Below are 21,166 nucleotides of genomic sequence, written 5' to 3' on the forward strand. Positions count from 1 at the left end.
GAAGGCACCAATTTCTCTGTGTTTACGGTCAATACTCCTACGCCTATAAAGGCAGGCAGAGAGCGAGACTGGACGCGGGCAGCCCAAGGCAGCACTCGAAGCCCCACGTCTCTCAAGGTTTCTGCTTTCGGCAAAAAAACCCCACACGGCACCAGGGAGAGGGTGGAGGCAGGAGCAGGATGTCGGGCAAACCCATCTCAAAGCCTTTAGGAGTGACAAGTGGCAAATTCCCACCTCGCACGCACGCATACACTTTTCTTTTTTAAGGAATGGTGTAGGGTGGCCCCCAGGCGTAACCAGCCACCAGTTGCTCCCAGTGACACGGCGAGGCGGCCTTTTGCAGCAGCACTCAAAAGTCCTCCTTCCCTTTGCTGTGCCCGCACAGCCCGACTCAAAGGACGGCACCGGAGAGTTGCTTTGCAGCAGTGACGGTAAGTACACCAGAGCAAGACGAGAACATCAGACCCTGAAATTTAGGGGAAGACTGAAGCAGAGCTGCTAATCCCACTTGAAAGGATGGGCTCATGTCCAATTACAGGGTTTTTCCAATCCACCGGGAAAGCCATTACACTGATGGCAATCGGATCGGTGCAGCCGTGGCAATCTTGAAAGCATTTAGGATATCTTTGATTAAATGATATAGTGGGCAAAGACTGAAATTGCTTCTGTAGCAAAAACCCAGCATGGATAGTTTTTTAATTAAAATGAGCTAATATTTGTAAAATCGCATGAAAGGGGGACAATAAAACTGAGGGATACGAGAGAGGGAGAACACCCCCTTGTTTTCTCTTCTGGCTGATTATCACCACGCTGTTTTAAAAATCCCTTTGCTTCCCTGTGTAATCAGGTTGATTAAAATCCTCTAAAGAAATAAAACAGCTGCACAGACTTCCAAAATCACACTCTTCTCTACTGCGTGTGCATTGTATTCTTTTCAACAGCTTTGTTTTCAAATTATTCTTTTCCCTTCATTGCCTCTGAAAGCCTATTACTGGATTTATTAAAACAAAGCCGAATAAGCACGCTGCATACAGCCACAATGATTGCCTCAACACATGTTGTTCTTGCAAGGAGTACTGTGCTAGCAGGTCTGAACTGCTGGCTGTTGTGAACTGACTGCAGAACAAAGGAAAACCCAGCTGAAATAATGAAAGTGTTCACTAAAGGAAGGCTCCATATTTTGCCCTTCTGTCACATGCTGAAGAGCTAAAATAATAATTATTAAGCTGGAGGCAGACCATGACATTTTACTTCAGCCCAGGCTAGGAGGAGAAACGTTCCTCTATTGTCTCCAAAATGACCTGACACCTTCCACTGTCTCAGGCTGGGACCAGGTACTGCTGCTACGTGCACGCTGTGCCTTCCAGAGGGTTAGCCCGGCGGGGTGGCTCGGGAAGCGGCCACGCTGCTCCCTTCCCGCTCCTGTTCTCCTTGTTTTGCCTAGCTGTGGAAGGGAGAGGGGATGAGGAGAAGCCGGCGGGCAGGCTGGGGGCAGAGCACACGTGCACTGCACACACCCACGCTGCACGTATGCACGTTACGTATACACGCACGTTGCACGTATGCACGTTACGTATATACGCACGTTGCACATCCCTTCCCCGCTGCCGCTGGCGAGCTGATGGTGACAACGGGCCAGCCAGGGGGCTGGCACCTGGCCGGGAAATTTTGGGGAGGGAGGAGGAACGCATGAAGCCTGGCAGCTGGTTCGGTGGCACGGCTGTGCTTGCACCAGTCCGTGCACTGGTGCTCGTGTGAACCAAGGTGTGCCCGACTGCTAAGACAGATCGTTCCGGGCCGAGCCCCTTCCTCCTCCCCATTTCACTTGGGTTTTTTTTGCACAGGCAGGCTTCCCTAAGGAGGCAGGAGGTTTAACCGAACGGGCTTAAACCTGACTCTGCGAGGAGGTGCATTGCACCCGCTGCTGAAGGGGGAACTGGTGCTGGTGGCTCCTGTCCGGGCAGCACCGGGGTCCCCATTTTCTTACCGAACCTCCTTCTGCGCCGCTCTCCCACTGGTGGGGGGTTTGTGGTTTTTTTTCCTCGCTGTCGTGGTTTAACCCCAGCCAGCAACCGAGCACCAGGCAGCTGCTCGCTCAGCCCCCCCCACCTAGTGGGATGGGGGTGAGAATCAGAAGGAAAAAGGTAAAACTCGTGAGCTAAGAACAGTTCAATAGAACAGAAAGGAAAAAAATAATAATGACAATAATAACAATAATAAAAGGATTGGAATATACAAGTGATGCACAATGCAATTGCTCACCACCCACCGACCAATGCCCAGTTAGTTCCCGAGCAGCGATCCCTCCCTGGCCAACTGCCCCCAGTTTATATACTGGGCATGACGTCACATGGTATGGAATACCCCATTGGCCAGTTTGGGTCAGCTGTCCTGGCTGTGTCCCCTCCCAACTTCTTGTGCCCCTCCAGCCTTCTTGCTGGCTGGGCATGAGAAGCTGAAAAATCCTTGACTTAAGTCTAAACACGACTTGGCAACAACTGAAAACATCAGTGTGTTATCAACATTCTTCTCATCCTAAATCCAAAACATAACACTATAGCAGCTACTAGGAAGAAAATTAACTCTCTGCCAGCCGAAACCAGGACACTTACCCAGCCCATCCAGCCTTTTGCATCACCTCAAAATGAAGGGAAAGCCACACTTGCAGGCAGCGGCGGTTCTGCGGATGCCCACGGCTGGAGCACGCACAAGCAAGACGCCGGTGCTTTTATTACCAGCCTCAGTCAGTATGATACCTCGAGTTTTCCCACCCTCTTGATATTCACAAGAAATCTACTTTAATTTCTTGGTCAGGACAATAGTTGTCTTTGTTTTGCTAGGCGGTATCATTTAATTGTCTTGGGCGTAGCGCAAGGGGCACAGGGCAAGCACTCGCCGCCTTCTTGCCGAGCGGCTTTTTCTGCCGGTGATGGACCACGCACCTCCTCCCCGGCCACCCCGCACCCGGGCACCGCCGGCTTTCCCCGGCACTCCAGTAACACAAAACTTTTCTGTCTCATCACGGAGACAAAACCGCCTCAGTGGCACCAGTTTGGTACGCTTAGTTTGGTAGGACATCCTGTGTTTACTTTAATGGTTGCTAGAGCCTCATCTGGGAAAGTCAAGTTGAAAAAACTACTTTGCGATTCTGAAACACTGATAAAGTAACTCTTAGAGTGTTTAAGAAAGATGAAAATGCAATACCTGCTTGATAAGAGCAAACAGAGTCAGTCTTATGCAAATGACTGAGGACAGGGCAGCTTTTGAAAAATCCCAAAGGCTAGAAATTTTTTTCTGGCTGGAAGAAAACATGTGTCCCAAATAGTTTTAAATCAGTACAGTCTATTTGCGGTTATCCAGACAGAGTAAAATGCTGGCCCCACAGATGTTAATCACCCAAGGAAGTCAGCAAGGTCAGAGTTTTATCCTGAGACTCTATTTTTTTTTAATTAATTCATGTTTCTGACGTTTTTATATACACTTACATAGCACAGACTTACAGACTTCCTGTGCCGTGCCCCATATATATATATATATTATCTTTTATACCACCGCTTGTACTAATGCTTTTTAAAATCTTTAATGATTTACAACACTAAAGAGTTTCTAACTTCTCTTTATCATCCTAATCAGAGGTCACTCTATATGTTGCTCTCCTCTCTCCAGTGCAAACCACTGAAGCCCCATTCCAGCAGAACAAAATTAAAGTATAAGCATTAAGTGTCTGGTTAAGAGCAGCCCTATTCCACAAATATGCATGTGTTTTTAAAATGCAGTGACGCTGTATTGTTTTGCAGTATGGACCTATGAAGGCACCATTTTTTTCCTTTAAAAAGCCATGATATGGAGATTGGTCGATTCATATGACTGTTCTGTGTGCTTGGGGGAAAAGAACAAAAAGAAGTGCATCAAACTAGAAGTCAGCGGCAGAATTGCAGGCACAGCCTTCCTGGGGGCCCTGGACACCCTAGAAAAGGCAGATAGCCCCTCCAGCCCCGATGGGGTGAGCTCTGATCGGTGCTGGGACCCCCCCGAAGGACTGAGCTGTAACACCCACACATTCCCCAGTGAGTTACAAAGGCAGACGCGTCTCCTGCGCTCAGGTTTTTCTCCCCGCAGAAATGGTCTGCCAAGTTCGTGAACCATTCCCATGGCCCAGTCTGGCAACTGCGTCTTCTACAAGAGCATTTTTTTTTAATTGTGTATCATGGCATATATTCATATATTCATGTCTCCCTAATTGTTGTATTAGAGAAGATAATTTTTTTTTTTTCCTGGTTTTACCCAAATACTTTCCTGGCGTTGAAGTAAGAGGATGTGACCATATTTTTTCAGATTCCTGTACTGAAATCTCTGCTACTCACATTTCAGAAGGGGAGTATGTCATTGATATAAAATGACCAACACTGTCATTGCTCACAGCACCGCTGGTACGTTAAATAAACTCTGTGGTAGAAAATGTTTTAAAATCCCTCTTGAAGCCTTTCCCCATGCTTTGTTAAACAGGTCACTTTTTCACCACTTGGAACAGCAGTTATGGATGTGAGAAAATTTTTAGAGACATTTTTAAAAAACCTGCATCTAAGTTCACACCCACAGTTAATGTATTCATCTGTATATGTGTCTAACCTTGTACGTAAAGCTGTTTCAGCTGTGGTGCTTAGGGATGATTAAAATTATATCATTGTATCTCTTTCTTTGATCACAAATTAGTGCAACGCATTATCTTGATTCTCAGCAACTTCCAACTTTGATGTTATATTTAATAAAACATAATGCTGTGTTGGAGAATCCCTCAGGAATCTTTAATTTCTTTTCTTTTTTTTAATATATATTACATTTTAAATGGGATTAAATTGCCTGATTAGCGAAGCAGGCTCTTGCTGTAGCAGATAAACCCTGAATTCCTCCAGGCGATCTCTAGCCATTGTTAAAGAATCTTTCCAAGGTGCCGGCAAGCTCAGCAAACCCCATGAGAGTTAAGCAAAAACATTTTCCTCGTGCCGAGGCTGGTTTCACGCTCCAACCCCAAACTTTGCTTTGTTCGTTCATCTTCCTCCACGCAAACCTTTGCTTTTGCCCGCAGAAAAGGTAAGGCTGCGCCGAGAAGGAGGTGACAGAACCGATGCCGGCTTTCAAGGACAAAATGTCCCTGCCACCCCAAACCCACGGGCTGCGCGGAGAGATGCCCACACAAAGCTACGGGCTTTGAGAAGCAGTGTCACCCCAGAGCATCGTTCCAAAGATGCGGCAAGGCCGTCTTCGGCCGTCGTCCCCACCGGGTACGACTGCTCCTCGTTGCTCACGGGCTTCGTGCTGCCTTGAGGTGGGCCAGCACCGCTCCTTACGGGCACCCAAGCAGTGCCAGGAGACTGGCCAGAGCCCAAGAAATTGGGCGCTTAGCCCAGAAGAGCCAAGTTGGTGATGCGTAAGGTCTTGGCACTAAGGTCCCCGTGCCCGAGCAGCCCTCGAACAAGCGCCCGGTGAGGAAGAGCGGCAAGGTAAGCTCTCTGCCGTCGCGCCAGAGCCTGGGAAGGCAGCGAAACCAGTCCTGCGTGCGGGCGGGGAAGAGACGCCGCTGGGCTGCCGTTCGCGCTCGGGCACGGCGCTAGGGTTATCCTGGTAAAAACGCTTCTGGAAAACGCTTAAACAGCAATTGAAAAGCGGGTGAGGCTACAAAGGATGGGCCGAGGCAGGAACGGACCGGGGCAACAGGAGAAGAGTGAGGCTGGTGGATCTTCTCCCACCCCTTCCTATGCTCCGGCGGCTTCTGGTTGGGACGGCTCTGCCGCCTGCCCTGCTGCAATTTCTGCAGCATTGAGCTCATCCTATGTTCATTTGAATTGCCTCCAGCAGATTAGTGGGGGCAAGTGGAGCTTGATAAACGCTGGCTGAAGGTGGCTAGACAACCCTCTGACAGAGGAGGTCCTTCTTAGCCTGCCAAGCAGTAACGGTAGCCTTGAGAACCTGGGGCCATGTCATTACGCTCTTTATTATATTTTATAAAGACTATATATTACAGAAGTAACATTGTAGAGTTGGACAGTGACTGGCCAAGCAGCTTTTGCCATACTGCAAGCATAGGAAAATTCTTCATCACTTAGCCAATAAAAGCCAAACACAATTGTCTTTAAAACAGTGAATCAACCTATTATGCAAGAAGAAAAATTAAAAAGTACAATAGACTGACTAGCGAAATAAAAATCTGGATTAAAAAGACATAGACACAAAAGACCTTTTAACTCACTATAGTTTGGCCTCTTGAGTTGTCAGGTTTTTAATATTTTTTTGGAGACAGATATATATGTATATATATATAACATTGCTGTGAGATATACTTCTAAGCCTGTAATTTGTTGAATAACACTCAATGAAAAGTTATACTTAAAACCACCTGATTATTTTATAAATAATTCAAACATTTAGCATCATAATAACGTTCCTACCTAAAGAATGCTGCAGTCCCCCTGCACAGGGCATAATGGCACTGGGTTTTTTGGTCCTTTGGCATCCAGACCCAGCTTGGACGTCATTTACGTACCTAAGCAGTTTACACAGGTAAATAGCACAGCCACCTTTTCAGAGAGCTACTCATATGTAAAGCTAACTCTTTCACAATGCAGTCAGCAGAACTACTACTCACAGTGTATAAGGTGGTGTTTTAAGGGTTTTCAGGGTTGGGCTAGAAAAAGAAGGAATAGAATAGAATAGAATAGAATAGAATGTTTACATGTTTTCAGGACCCAAAGAAGGGGACATGGGACAGGAATAGAGGTTGTTTCTTTATGTCTACACAGTAGAAAAATATCTCTTCAAATTTAGACAGGTAAAAATGTTTCATTCATAGTCGATCCTTCTGCTCCCGATCACTAGAAGAGAAGATTACCAAACCAACAGGAAGAAACATTTCACAATATTACTGGCAGTTGAAAAAACCAACAATTTAAAAGCTCTGGGAGAAGAATATATATAATGAAGGATCTGTTTGCATAGATGTAATAAGTGAGCCTGATAGCAACACAGCCAGGCATTGCCAGCATAGACCCAGGAGGCACAATGTGAAAACAAAGCAGGGCCAGGGACTCTGACAAAAGAGGCAACGGGAAGAGCCCTCACAAACCATCACTATGTTTTGGCTATCTTTGGTGACCGAGTGTCAAGAACGCGTTTGATTACCTTCTACTTTGCTTTCCAACTGGTACCTAAATACCTGGCTCCAAAGTGAACTGTAAATGGCGTCATCAGCTGTTTGGTTTGAGGTGAAAAGCAGGCAGGTGAGGCAGGCCAGGATCCTCCCATGGGCATGTACAAGACATAAGCCCCAGGCACTGAAACCCTGAATCGGCAGCAAGGCTTCGCCGAACGGGGATGCTACCAACGAACGTGCCAGTCAGCAGCAAGGACTTCTGTTTTTTCTGGCAGCACGTAGGCCCCCTCTCAACTGGTAAAATCAGGGTAAAAAACCTGGTGATGCCCTCTCTTCCTCCCTCCCAGTGCATTGCCCCCAAACCCCGCAGCTGCCCGCTATCCCCCCAGCCCAGGACCTGCCCTAGCAAGGATGAAACAGTTTTGCAGTGGTTCCTGTGCTGTTGGGAATATGCATACCACAGTTCAAAAATCCTTGGTATTAAACACGAAAGGAGCAACAAGAGTGACATTTAAGGCAGCGAACATCAAGCATTTTAGAAGAAATTGCTATCCAGTACAGAGAAACAACCCCATAAACCAAAAAATGACAGAATCTGTCCCCCTGGAAAATAGCCATGAGAGAGGAGCTCTTGCAAATGCATCTCTGATCTGAGAGATAAACTTAGAAAACTTAAAGATGACTGTTGTGAAACCAGCTTTGCATAGTCCAGTAATTTAGAAAGCTTAGATAAGTGTTTGAGTTGATGTCCTGACTTTTCTGAGGACAACGACCATATTGGTACTACCTTTAATGGGGCCAGGATGTCGCCCCTGAACTTCATGCTGTTGATCCAAAGCAGCCAACATCAAGTCGTGTCATATGAGCACAGGAATGAATTCAATACTGTGTTCAGTTTGCTAAGGAACTTTCCCATTAGCAGGCAAACGATATCACTTTGCTCAAGACCCATACATGCTTGTTTGAGGAAAGTCTCTGTGAAAATACTGCCATCACAGTTTATGTGAAAAGTATCTCCAGCAAAAAAATTTAGTAGTGGCAATTCAAATCACAAACTGTAATCCATGGAACTCAAGAATAGAGCTGGCCTGAAGGAAGCAAAAGTGCTTTTCCTCTTAAGAAAACTTTGACTTTTTCAGGGAAAAATTGAAAAAAGAAAGTCCTGGTCCCACAACATAATATTTTGTTTCTAAGAAGTGGCAACAGTGCCTTGAGTTCAGGAGTGTCTGCTTCCTTCTCTCTGGAAGGTAGTTTGAGGGTCTGTTTCCCTCCATAAATTATGTTTCCATGATGTCCCCCTTCTTTCTAAAGAAGCATAGGAAACTACCCCCATTTGCAAAATCTTAGCTTCAGTTGAGCCTTCCTCCACTTTGACTGTTGGACAGTATTTGACCAATCCTTGTAACAAAAGTTTATCTTACTAACATTTCTATACTGATAAAATAAAATTTAAGCAAATAGAAGAACTTATATATTTTTTGTATATATATATATAAAAGTATATACACACAGAGACATATATAGATTTGCACTAATTAAATCAGTCTAAAGAAACTCTCTCTCCATTTGAAACAATTCCACCATGTAAGAATGAATTAATGTATCAGGTATAAATAAATACCAGTTAAATATCTATCTTTCTCTTGGGGAAGAACGGGCTGGTTCCCCCCCGCCCCCTGCCTTAGTAATAGTTCTGTGTCAAAGTTTTTCTGCTGCAATAAAATATGGCTTTTTATGAATATTGTTAGAAACCAAATGAAAAACTCACCTGGCCTGCATGCATACTGTATTTAAAAGTCCTCTACTCTTGAATTGCTCTTTTTATCCAGACAAGTCAAATGCTGCTGATACTCTGTTTTTCAGTCACATATTCTTCTTTCCTTAAAATCACAAGTCACCTTGCCCTGTCCAGAACGTGAGGACAAACATGCACACTACTTACATTCTCCTGTAAGACCCAGGCACTAAGAAATCCCTAAATTAAAACTGGTATAGTATTTCAGGCTTAAAAATAAAGGTAGGTGAAGCTACCTTCAGCACAAGGTAAAAATCACCCCTTGGGAAAAAAACTGCCCACACTGTAAACAGGAATAATTGTCATAATACTGTGGCTGCTGGGAATGCCTTCTGCAAGCCTCTGATTTTCACCATACATAGATTTTTATCATAAGCTGTTCTAAAATTAGAAGAGGCCATGATCTGACAAGTATCCTTTCTGTTTAGTCCTAGCAGATGGAAACCATGAGGTGCTTTCTCAGCTTGAAACTGTTCCAAAACCTGAGGCACTAATCTGACATATTAAACCGAATTTATATAAAGTCTTGTGTCTTTACATCATGCAACATCATTTATGGCATGCTGGGCAGTGACAGTTTAAGCTATGAAAAAGCTGTATCACCCAGCAGATCAGAGCTGGCTTTATAGCAGGTGTCATGAATTTCTTCATCCAAAAAGAATAAATTTTGTGGGGGAGCATTCTGCATAGCACCCCTGCAGAGCAATAGATTAAAACTGGATTTTAGCATTTACCTCTTGCTCAACTATAAATCAGGAATTAGAATTGATAATGGCACGTATCCATCAACAGCAGTACAACTGCAGATGAGCTTTTTTGTTATTATTGTTAAAGAAAACCTATTCTCTTCTATTTCGAATGTTTCTAGGCTCTGAATAGAGAGCGATTAGATCCATGCAGGTCATCAGCATGGGCAAGGAAGATGCATTTGAAGTAACACCCCTCCAGGTTGCAGAACGTTACTCCGAAACTCTAGCAGTGGGCGTGCGCTCGGGTGCAGCAGTTCATATTGCAGACCCCTCTTGACGGAACGTCTACCACAGCCGGCAGGATTCTGCCCCTCGGTTCATCGTCGTGTTCGTTGGGCAATTGAAAGCTTTACGGAACTCTTCAAAGTTGCTCATGGCACCGATAACTCTGCAAAGAGAAAAGCGATCGACATGCAGCTTGTCTTCTGTTAAACACTACAGACCTGTAAGTGTTTTGGTGCGTTCACTTCAGGTTGAGTTTTCAGGCTCTCCCTGTCATTTTTCCACAAATAAAACCAAAAGGTTCAGGAGAACCACTCCCATTTAAAGTTAACGTGAAGACAATCTTGTTTCATTCGGTGCTTCGAGAAGCATCTTTGCTAGAAACTCAGAGAAAAACAACCGCATTTTGTGGCTGCTATGTCATTTAGAACAATTTTCTAAACCGACCCTTGGCAGCAAAGGGGGGAGATCAGCGGTAGCCTCGCGTGGTGGAATCCTTCTTCCAGCCCCTGCCAACCCGCTGCAGCCCATCCAGCGGTCGGGAGGATGGAAGGACCCACCGCGGCTGTGCTGGAAGTGGGTTGTTTTGGCTCATTCCAGCCAGATTCTGCTAACAACCCCTCTGCCCACCCACGTACACACACACACGCCTGCAAGTGGGATCCCGGGGGCTTCGCAGCCTGAAGCGGTGGGGGAACCCAGGCAGAGCTCGTCTTACCGGCCACCTCAGCCTTACACCTGTGAGCATCTCGTCTCCTCTATCTTTTGGAAATAGCTCGCTCTTTGTATGCAGTCGTCCTTGGCCTCTGCTTCCATGTCTGTATTATTTCATGCTGTCAGAAATTATTATTTTACCATTGCTAGACTGGGATTGTGTTGTTTGCTGATTTTTCCTATGCTTTTAAGCATCTTGGAATTTACTAACCTGAAATTTGCAATGGTATTGAAGTAAACGGCATCCTGAGTTAAAAGCAGAAAAGTATCTACTGAGATATTAACTGTATGCCTTTCCTCCCTCTTTGTTATGCAGTGGGAAGGCATTTTTCTCCATTACAGACAATCAGCTTCTCAGTGTAGCTCAGCATGGTAGAAAACATTCTTATTACATTGATTAGACTTTCTGTGGGTAAGAAAATTTGCACTCAGCTGGCGCAAAAATGTCTAAAGGTCAGTTTTGTAGGGAGAATTACAAAATGAGGTTAGGCTTCAAGTAAGATATACAGCTTTACTCTAAAAACATTGCAAATATATATTCAGGGACTGAACAGCAAGAGCTGGTCATGCAGAACTGCTGCTGAAGTTGGTGGGAGTTCTGCCTGCCACGCCAGGGATTTCACTCTGAAACCGGCATTCAGAAATAGCAGAGACACATGCTAATACTGAACATCTGCCAATTAAAAGTAAATAAAACCAGAATCTAGCCAGTGAAAGATCTTTATGTGTCCATGCACGTGACTTTTCTACCCATGGTTTGATATTGCCACACATTAACTGTGGAATCAGAGTAGGCTGTCTGGATTTCATCCCATTGAACTACAGGAGAGACACCTTCATCTGAACAGGTCACCCTGGGCTCCCTTGGCAGTCAATAGAAAGATGTATTTGCAGAATCTAAGTCATCTAAATTTATTATTTACAGAAGGATATTATATATATATATATATATATATATACACACACACACACACACTTTCAAAATGCCTATTCTTCTTTGTGAAGAGAACCTGAGGTGACTAACTCAGATACACACACCTATGCTCAGGATGTGTGTTGCTCATTTCTATCTTCTTTTATAGTTACTTTTTATAATTACTTTTAAAAAAGGGGCTGTTTGGGCTTTTTGGATAGCAAGAGCTGTCAGTGTTGAAACTAGCTGTACTGCTGTTATACTCATAATGGTCTTGGGACGTAAAGGAAGCAAAGTTGGGAGAAATAAATGATATAATTTGTTAGCCCAGTTGATATGATTTGCAAGAAGAGATAAGCACCACAGTTTCTCTATAGGTCTGAAACAGAAGCCTGTTCTGAATAGCTCAGATAAAAACTAAGAAAAAGTTTTGCCTGTATTTTCTAGACCCCAAATTCATCTAATCTTCTCTGGAATTTTCTTTCTTAGCCCAATTCCTTCATGGGTTTTCCTCATGAATGCACTATCCCCAGGCTTCCCTGTAGATTTTGGGATTTGCACTATCTCATGGGAATGTAGCTATGTAATGATTCAGAATATATAAATATACATATAGGTATATAAATCTGAGGACTTTAAAAGGCAAGAGATGGTTATTTACCAAAATCTTAACAAGGGTAGGAATTATAAAAAAAAAAAAATCACTCTGAAGGCTGAAGATCAGCCTGATAGTCCTGTCCTCATCATCATGATGTATTTTCAATTGTTAAAAGGCACGCAGATTTGCATGCTGCACTAGTTTTACCCTCGCTAGCTGGTGTAACAGGTATTGCAAAGGTCGAGTAGCGCAGATTTCAATGCAGAGTATAGAAGCCTACCAAGACCAAGCACACACATCTGCAACGTTAGCTTATATTCAATTTGTGTCATCCTGTTTCCAGCTCCATTATTTCTTAACCCGTTCTGGTTATAAATAGCCCAAGGTGCGTTAACGCATGCTGTGTTTGTATCTTCAGCTTTGGCGTGGCTGTGTCCAGGGAATATGTCCGAGTGCCTGTGAAGCAACATCACAGCTCCCCTGGGAAGCCAGCATTGCTATTTTTCACTTTACCAAGAGACAACTGAGGCAAAGGGGGCTCATATCACCTCAATTTGGCCATGGAGAAGGTGAGATCCCAGCTCCCTCTTTAGTCAAAAGAAAGCGGGAGGAATCTCCAGAAGGCAACTAATCCAGTGTATTGGAGACACCTCCGCTATGAATCAGCTTGTGGAGTTAACATCCTTCCCCCAAATATAGAGGTAATGTAGCACTTGACTGAGGACAAACACACAATTCTTAGCAAAGTAAATGCAACCGACGTGAATCCCAACAGAAACAACTTGCTCTTGGTCACACAAACTCTGTAGAGAAGCAGAGAAATACTCTGGCTTCCTAATTCTTATGTAGTCTTTAAACTTTCCCCCTTCTCCAGCCTCTCCTTCTTGGGGTTCATGGGTGTCTGTGGTTAGGGGAGCCTGGAGGACACCTTTTGGGCAAAGACACAAACCCTCTGTTACAGCGGGACTACCACAGCTCCTTCGAGCAAAGTGTTTCTTGAAGGCCAACTGTAGAGTTTAATCTCGAACTGAACTTACAGGGCATGTTTTGCTTTGCATTATCAACATAATTCAAGGTACTCACTTCAAAGCTTTTAATGAACTCAGGAAGATTAAATCAAGGACCCTCCTAATATTCACTGTTTTCTAAACTAGAATTGCATAGGGAAAAAAAAGTGATAGATGAGGCATTTTAGATACTCAGGCCATGATTACAGGACATCACAGGGATCAGAGTGTGTTCTGGTTCAACCACTTTTGAAGGTAGAGGCAAACCCCTTGTTTTTACAGAAGAGCATTTGTAATAGCGAAAGGTAAGCTAATAAAAACAGTTCAATTTCAATCCAAGCCAAGAGCACAGTCCAATTTTCTGTTTGCTTTTAAACCCCTCTTAACATGCTAAATTTCTGCATTTGTGTGCTGCAGTGATTGATGTATACTGAGTAAATACATTATTTGCACTACCTGAACTGAGGAGGGCTGTGAGCTCCAATATATATTTGCTCTCTCGCAGATTCTGGTCTAAAGGAGTTGCATCTTACCTAACAAAAGATAAAAAGCAGAAATAGGCACGTTATCTGGGATGACTTCATAAGTAAAGCAGCATGTAATGTCACTGTTCTTAGGATGCCTATTACTTACAGAATGCACAAAATGGAAAGACGCCGCAAACTCCTATTTTGTTTCACCTTTGCTAACTTGCAGGTTTTTGTTGGTATATTCCCTTGTTTTTCAAATCCCTTAATGGATCCAGTCTCCACCCACTGTTACTCTCCACCCACTCATTCCCATCATCTAATCATAGCCACTTTACTGGTTCTTTTTTTGAAGTTCTCTACGATGGTAGCTTGCTTTTCATCTTGTGCTGCAGCATCTCACGCCTTAATAATTACCAAGCATACTTCTTGGTTTCAAAGCTATGTAATGTGTATAAAAGGTACACATAATGATGCTTATCATCTGTAGAATTGCAGCTATATTACCTGACATATTTTTTCCACGTTGGAATGATTGTTTCTTTCGAAATGACACAATTTTCAAGTTTCCATCAGTGGTCCCCAATTCACTATTCCTGATATGATACTCGACCCAATTGTAACTGACCACAAAAACAGGGTAGAGAAAAATATTTGCACAGCTGAATAATCCCTCTTATGCTGCATCCGTTGCATGAAAAATCTCATTTAAGCAGCCTCTACCTTACCTAAACTCCTGTGTTGAATGTTTCCTATTGACAAAATCCTTTAAGCCAGACTGCCCATAGGATATGTGGACTTCAGTGCAATTTTGTCTGGCTGAAGACAGCCCTGGCAGTTTGAATGAGTCTGTTGAGTGTCTTGAGCTCTGTGGAAATAGGCTGAACTCAAGGGTACCTGACATACACTGCTCTCACTGTGCCTGTGCCTCCCCGCAGAGGGTCCACTGGACACACGATTCCTGCAGCGGTCCTGTAAGACCCCCAGATCTTCCCTAGGGCTTCGAAGCTTTCTTGGAGAAAAACTGACACAGTGTGAAACTCAACTCAGCATAAATGACCAAAGTGGAGTCTTTTCCTTGGTCAATACTGTCAAACTGAAATGGCCATTGACCCATACGCTGCTACACCGATTCTCAGTAGAGAAATGATTGTCAGCCAGGGTTGGTTGCATTGGTTGCGTTGGATCCTGTTTCTTCAGTTTTAGATGATTCATTCCTTCAACTGGTGGGCAAAGTTTTATAGCCCAACTTTTACTTCTCATATAGGGAGTTTGTCCCAACTCTTTTAACCAAATAAATAATTTCTGATTCTCTCCCTCGTTCTACATGTTTTTCTAAAAAACTCACATCCCCTAACGAAGTTTTGCTACAGCTTATTTAGTGTACAGCAAAGAAAGATAGGAAAAAATAAACAAAGATTTTCTTCAATGCTGCCTGGTTTCCTTGAACACGCTTGGTAACGAATGGTGGCGGTACATTTGCAACAGGAATCTGTGGTGGAAGCAGTCAGAAACTGCGGCGTATTGCAAGGACCAGAAATCTGGGACGCTAAAATGGAAAGAAGCTAAGGAATCAATACATGCAAGAAGACCCTTGTAGTGGAGGGAAGCAGCAAGAGGAAAGAAAGCTGCTGTGACAACACTGCAAAACCAAGAATAATTTCAGCAGTTCTGGCACCATGGATAGATGAGGACAAAGAGGAAAACAGAAAAAAAAATAATAGTCCTGGGAGAAGAAGTCTCTGCTTATACCCTGAAAAGTCTGGGTTTGGCTGGTGTAGACTCTCGAAACAAAGTCTCATCTCTGCACCGCATGTTGGGCAGGTTAACAGATGCGGACTTGAAACACATTGGTACTACTCACGTGGGCATAACTCAGAAAGAAAAGCTGGTTGTGTGTGAACTCAAGGCCTGGCAGTAAAGGCTCTTCTTCTCCTCCCCTCTTTTCTGTAATCCATCTCCTGTATGCCTGATAAGAAAGAGATACTAAGTGCCTTTCAGCAACATGGAGCCTGATCACAGCTATTTCTCTCTCTCTCTCTCTTTTTTTTTTTTTTTTTAAAGAATACTACATTTCAGATATTTTTCATCTACTTACCCTGAAAGCCTCTCGCAAACCTCCATTATCTGCAATGTTTTCTGCCAAAGTCCTCTTGCCTTTCACCTGGCAGAATGAAAGAACATCAGTCATTTGATCCATTTCTGAACTTCCTTCTTGATCAACTTCAAGAAACAGGGGAAAAAATAAAACAAGGTGACAATGACCTCAGCCAATTTCAAGCATCATATCTCTGGTTAAGAAAACTGTTTTTCAATGTGAAAACTTTCAGTAAACAATTCTCCGTGATAAGTTATCCTGGCTCTTGTCCTAGATCTCTGTAGCACAAAATATAGTAGATAAAATGCACTCAAGAATCCAGTCCCTGATATTTGATCTAAGCCTCAATAATTTTCCCCTGAAGACTGTTTTTATCTGGTTACATGTGAGATCCAGTAGCCCCTTTCTTAAACTTTTATCTAATCGATTACATTTGTTTCTGTACATAACTCTTAATATACTCCTGGGATGCAAAAATAACTTTTAAGTGATAACATAAACCAGCGTAATTAAAAATAACTGTCAGAGACAGAATTGAAATTGATAGTATATTCAGTGCTCTAAAAATACCTGCAAAGGAGATTCACGTTGCTTTTCCCCAGTATTGATTCCAAGAGCAAGAGCAACAAGAATATATTGCGAGCAGCAGCGCTATCTAAACTTTGTGAAAAAGCCAGTCTCCTGGTATTGCCAAGTGTAATATCATTGTGAAGAAATCCTCATTTCTGCAAGTGCAGCATTATCTCTGATCGCCCAGCCTGCTAAGGTCTTAGTGTTCCCAAACTGTATTTGTAATTAAGCGGTTTTGCTCTCTACGCCTCGAATAAGCAAGGTAATCGAGGACAGTTTTGAGCAGGGCCCTGAAGGTCAATGCCGGCCTGCGGATCCTCCAGCGACGGGCTCTCCCGTGCCGCAGGGATGAGTACGCCATCTCACCCTCTTTTCAGGACGGTAGAAGAGGGGGAAATGGGGGAGAAGAGGTAAAAGGACCTCGGGGATACCCAGGCACCTGTCGGCAGCCCCACCGCTCAGTGCAGACGAGCACCCCGGCTGGACTCAAGGCACCTTGCTTGATGCCTTGGGTCCAGCGTTACACCCGAGGGTGTAAAAAAGGAGAAACGGCAGCAGCAGAGGAAGGTGCACCCCTTTCCTTCCAGCCCTCCCTCCCCTCTGGAGGCTGGAGACGGAGGTGGGAGAGAGGGTTTTAGGAGAAAAGGTGCTGGGACGCCAGGGAACATGCACACACACCGGCTGCCTTTTTTTTCTGGTCTACCTACTCATACATTTTTATTGCAGTGGGCTTGCGAAGTAGACTGATTTAGAGCATAAGATGAGAGTAACCTAGCAGGGCACTTGGGCCATAGGTCATTTTAATAAGTGGAAGAAGTCTTTCCACTCATCGCAGGCAGCTCTGGTCAGGGATCTGAGACTACTCTGTGCAGACAGTTCGTGACGAGGCTCAGGGACCATGATAAGCCCTTTATTTGATCCGATGACTTTATGTGATTACTACACTTTGAAGCTACTTCTCTATCTACTTTTTCTTTCATTACACTTCTTTTCTGGAGACATTTTTATTGTAAACCAGACGAGAAAGAAGAAGAGTAAATAGGCTTCTTGATCCACGAAAAATATTCATACAGGGTAAAAAACCTGCAGAATATTGATATAAATGACAGGCAAAATAAAGCTCTTTGCATGCATAGCCCTTCATACATAAGCTATAAAATATGGCAGAAAATATGAAGATTCTTCTTCTATCATCTAAAAAGTGCTTTAAGTTATCCCACGGAAATAGGAGGAAAAAGCCTTGTGGATGACAAGGCTGTGAGTACCAGGATCTCTCTAGTAAGCCCATCCACAGACTTCAAAGGCAGTAGCTACACCGGAGGGAAAATTTCAGCTCTACCCCATCTCAAGAGACACCACAGAAGATAAAAGGGATGGCCGAGACAATGGCAGGAGCATGGGAAGGGCACAGTCACATCCTTGGGGAAGGTTTTAATGACCTTCTTTAAGTGGTATTTTTGTACTGACAGTTTTTGTCCTACAGATATTCAGGAATGAGCCTGAGAATTTTTATTTGTAAAATAGCTTAGATGAAGGACTTCAAGTCTGAGTTGTTGGACTTCAGACTGGACTACAATATGGCTTTTTTATCTCTGAGACAAATACAAACAGCCTGGGGAAAGTGTTAAAATTATTTCTAAGCATTCAATGTGACCTCTCTGTTCTTAAAAGGCAAAGACGTAATTGCATTTCTGATTCTAAAATGTAAGTAGAGGTGCTAGAATTGAGTAGGGGCCGGGGTATTTTATCCTGAAAATTAAGATTAAAATCATGTCCCAGCCAACATTACCGGAATTTTAGCTATTGATTTCAGAAGGTCTGGGATTTATCTATTTATCCTTCATTTTGGACACTTACATAATGTGCATGTTTTCAGGGAAGCTCATAGCTCTGATAAACAATGAAACAGAAACCATTCCCTTGCTCTTTCTTTCTCAATCCTTTTCTATGAGCTACTGCTATCATACTCCCTTCATTTGAGATACAAATTGGGTCTGCGTGCACACGTGGAAGAAATAGCAAGAGTTGAATCTGAAATAAAGTAGGGTTTATGCATCCATTTTATAGCTGTAATAAATAACAGGCGGAATTGCTAAAGGAATCTATAAAACATGCTATTATATTCTTCTTTTTAAAAAGAGTGACTGCTCAGTTTTCATTACGGACCTCATCTTCAGAAGACATTTAACATGCTCACAGTAATTAGACCAGCCCTGCTGCGTGGCTTCATCCTCTTCCCCTGATTCCAAAATGATGTGATGAGGAGAAGTAGTTTAACCCCATCACCAAGGTGTGGGTAGTGGTATTTGACTGGACTAATCAAATCTGACAGACAATTTTTATCACAATTATTCACTTCAAAAAATGATTTGTTGTGAGAAATGAAGTTGGTAGCCTAATATCCCAATATGTTGGGATTTATAAAAAGACAACTTTAAAAAAAAACCCCAAAACTCCTAATGCACCACTGCTTTCAATCACTGGTGATTTACATACATGTAAGCCAGCTCTCTTCCAGTAGTAATTGCTGTATTGATTAATCATGCATTTTGTTTTCTCTTTAAATTTTTCTTCAGAGTCAGTTGTCCACCAAGGGTCTAAATTTCCATTTTTGTCATATTTCCGACCTTAAAAAAGAAAGAAAACAAATGTTCATGTAGGAGAAAACCCCATACTTTTTCAGTTTTGGAATCTATCACCTGCACAGAAATGAGAGGTGAATGTACTCATACGAGTGTGTGTATAAAATGGATAAGATCAGTGAGCAAAATCTTGACCCCGCTCAAGTCGGTGGTGAAAAGTTGGCATTCTATTTATTGTCATAATTTCCATTTTCAGAAAAAAATAGTAATGACTAATGAGTTCTATAGTACATTTTATAATTACGTAGTGCAAGAGGCATATGAGATTTCTTGTAAGAATAATTGTGAGTATTTTTCATCCTCAGCCCATATGTCTTTGATTCTGCAGACATGATGATAACTAATTTATTATTAATTAATTATACGCTTGACCAGAAAAAAAAAAAAAAAATCCATTTCATGGAAACTTCTGAAGTTTCCATTTTTTGCCTTGGAGCAAAACCAGAACATTTGAACCCTATTCATGGAAGCAAGGAGAATACATCCATCCCATTCCCCAGGCTGACGGTTACAGCAATGGCTCGTGGAACATTCAGCCTCAGGTCCCTGCTCCACCTCATTTGTAGGAGAGCGTCTAATCTCCATCATGTCTCCAGCCAGTCAGACACAAGACGCGTTAGGGCTTTTTTGGAGAGCAGGTTTAGCTGCCCATGTGGATGCAGCCTTGCTCTGTGATTTGATTCTTTGTTACGACTGCAGGAAAGAGAGGTAGGGAGCAACCAGGAGACACAATACCAAGTACTGCAGAAGTTTTCTTTCATCTTTTTATTTCTTGATATTTTCCCTGTGTGTTGTCTTGTTCAAGATGACAAATTCCCTAGAGAGGTACTGATTTCTATATTTGGAAGGTAAGAGCCTGGGCAAGAGGTAGTGGTCTGCTTAGGGAATAAAATCTTAGGTTCCTCTCTGACTGCCTGGAGACATGATGGAGATTAGATACTCTCCTAAAAATGAGATGGGACTTTGTGAAGAAAACTTTCTCCATTCCAGAGTGTTTGCTGACACAAAATGTTGCAGAGTGGTGCCAACAGAATACAAGGTTTTCCTTTTGTTTTTTAAAAGGTATTCCAAGTAACGCAACATAAGCAACCTAACTTCAGTTAGGCAGTGAGCCAGAAGCTTGCTTTTCCTTCAACATTCTGTATTTTCAGTGGAAAGAGGTTTCTCTAGACAGTGAGTCAGAGCGGGAGGTCAGTCAGATACTCAGAATTGCTCCCTGGAGGAGGAGTTTCATGTTTCTCACTGTCTTCCTCCTTGCCGCCTTTCTCTCTCAGGAGCCTGATTTTAAAAAGCACTTTACTGAGATAGCCAAGTGAGATGGTGGTAATGCCCAACTCCAACTCCACCCAGTTTTTCAGGACAGTTGGTTTGACATTCTCAGACCTTTTTTTTTTTTTTTTTTTTTTTTTTAATATTTTGCAATAAGTTTTCTGTTCCACTTCTGTTCCAGTGTTGTATTTTAGTATTTGTAAGTAATTGTCTTTTGAAAAAAGTCAAAACTGAAATGAAAAGTTTTCTCGGAAGTCATTTTTATCAATCAGAAGTTATCCCTTTGCCCTTCCCACTCCCTCCCAGCCAGGACTTTCTGAATCTGTTGCTGATTTAGTTTCCATTCAAAAAACAGAAAGCGTCAAACTTGTGGCATTCCTTACCAAAAAAATTCTGGTTCAGACAAGCAAGATTGCATGTAAATAAATTTAAAAATGCAACTTTATAATTTTTTTCATGCAATTCAGCATTGTTAAAACCCAAAACAATAGAAAAGCTAAAGTGTATACAAGTCAGCTTTCTAATCTGTCAACTCTGTTAAAAAAAGAAAAGTTATCAACCTATAGAAGAATACTCACCATTGCTATCAAATCCATGAGTAAACTCATGGCCAACAATTACTCCTATGGCACCGTAGCTTAATGACCTGTAACACAAAGAAGCAGTTTCCTTAGAAAGTCTCCACACTCATGAACATTAAAGGACTGAAAACCTCAAGAAAGATCATTATTTATTTAAACTGGGGGGAATGGGTCTAAAAATCATATCTGCACAATTTTGACTTAAAGTTGTTGGAAGTCTGAATGTTAAACTCTTACTTGTTTAAAAAGCAACCTTTCATATAAAACTTTAGAAAGCATTGTGATGGTTCACTCTTCTAACCAAATCCCTTATTAGCACAGGAGCTCCGGAATATCTCCTTCAGCTGACTGCATTGTGTATATTCTAACTGCAAACAGGACAAAGTTATAGGTG

The 21,166-nt window shown here is 42.8% G+C and overlaps 1 protein-coding gene across 2 annotated transcripts in view; it reads right to left on the reverse strand.

The window, feature by feature from the left end:
- Positions 1–5,251: 5,251 nt before the first annotated feature.
- Positions 5,252–21,166, reverse strand: part of PHEX (phosphate regulating endopeptidase homolog X-linked) — a 109,293-nt gene continuing 93,378 nt past the window's right edge. For both annotated transcript variants that reach the window (XM_030020871.2, XM_030020872.2), the window contains exons 17-22: positions 20,770–20,837; positions 18,777–18,907; positions 15,711–15,776; positions 15,477–15,581; positions 13,602–13,678; positions 5,252–10,079 (exon numbers count right to left, since the gene is read on the reverse strand). In XM_030020871.2, coding sequence (XP_029876731.1) covers positions 9,977–10,079; positions 13,602–13,678; positions 15,477–15,581; positions 15,711–15,776; positions 18,777–18,907; positions 20,770–20,837 — 550 coding nt within the window. In that variant the 3' untranslated portion in view covers positions 5,252–9,976. The remainder of the gene's footprint in view (positions 10,080–13,601; positions 13,679–15,476; positions 15,582–15,710; positions 15,777–18,776; positions 18,908–20,769; positions 20,838–21,166) is intronic.

This window comes from Aquila chrysaetos, chromosome 7 (assembly GCF_900496995.4).
Source record: "Aquila chrysaetos chrysaetos chromosome 7, bAquChr1.4, whole genome shotgun sequence".
In the NCBI taxonomy this organism is placed as follows: Eukaryota; Metazoa; Chordata; class Aves; order Accipitriformes; family Accipitridae; genus Aquila; species Aquila chrysaetos.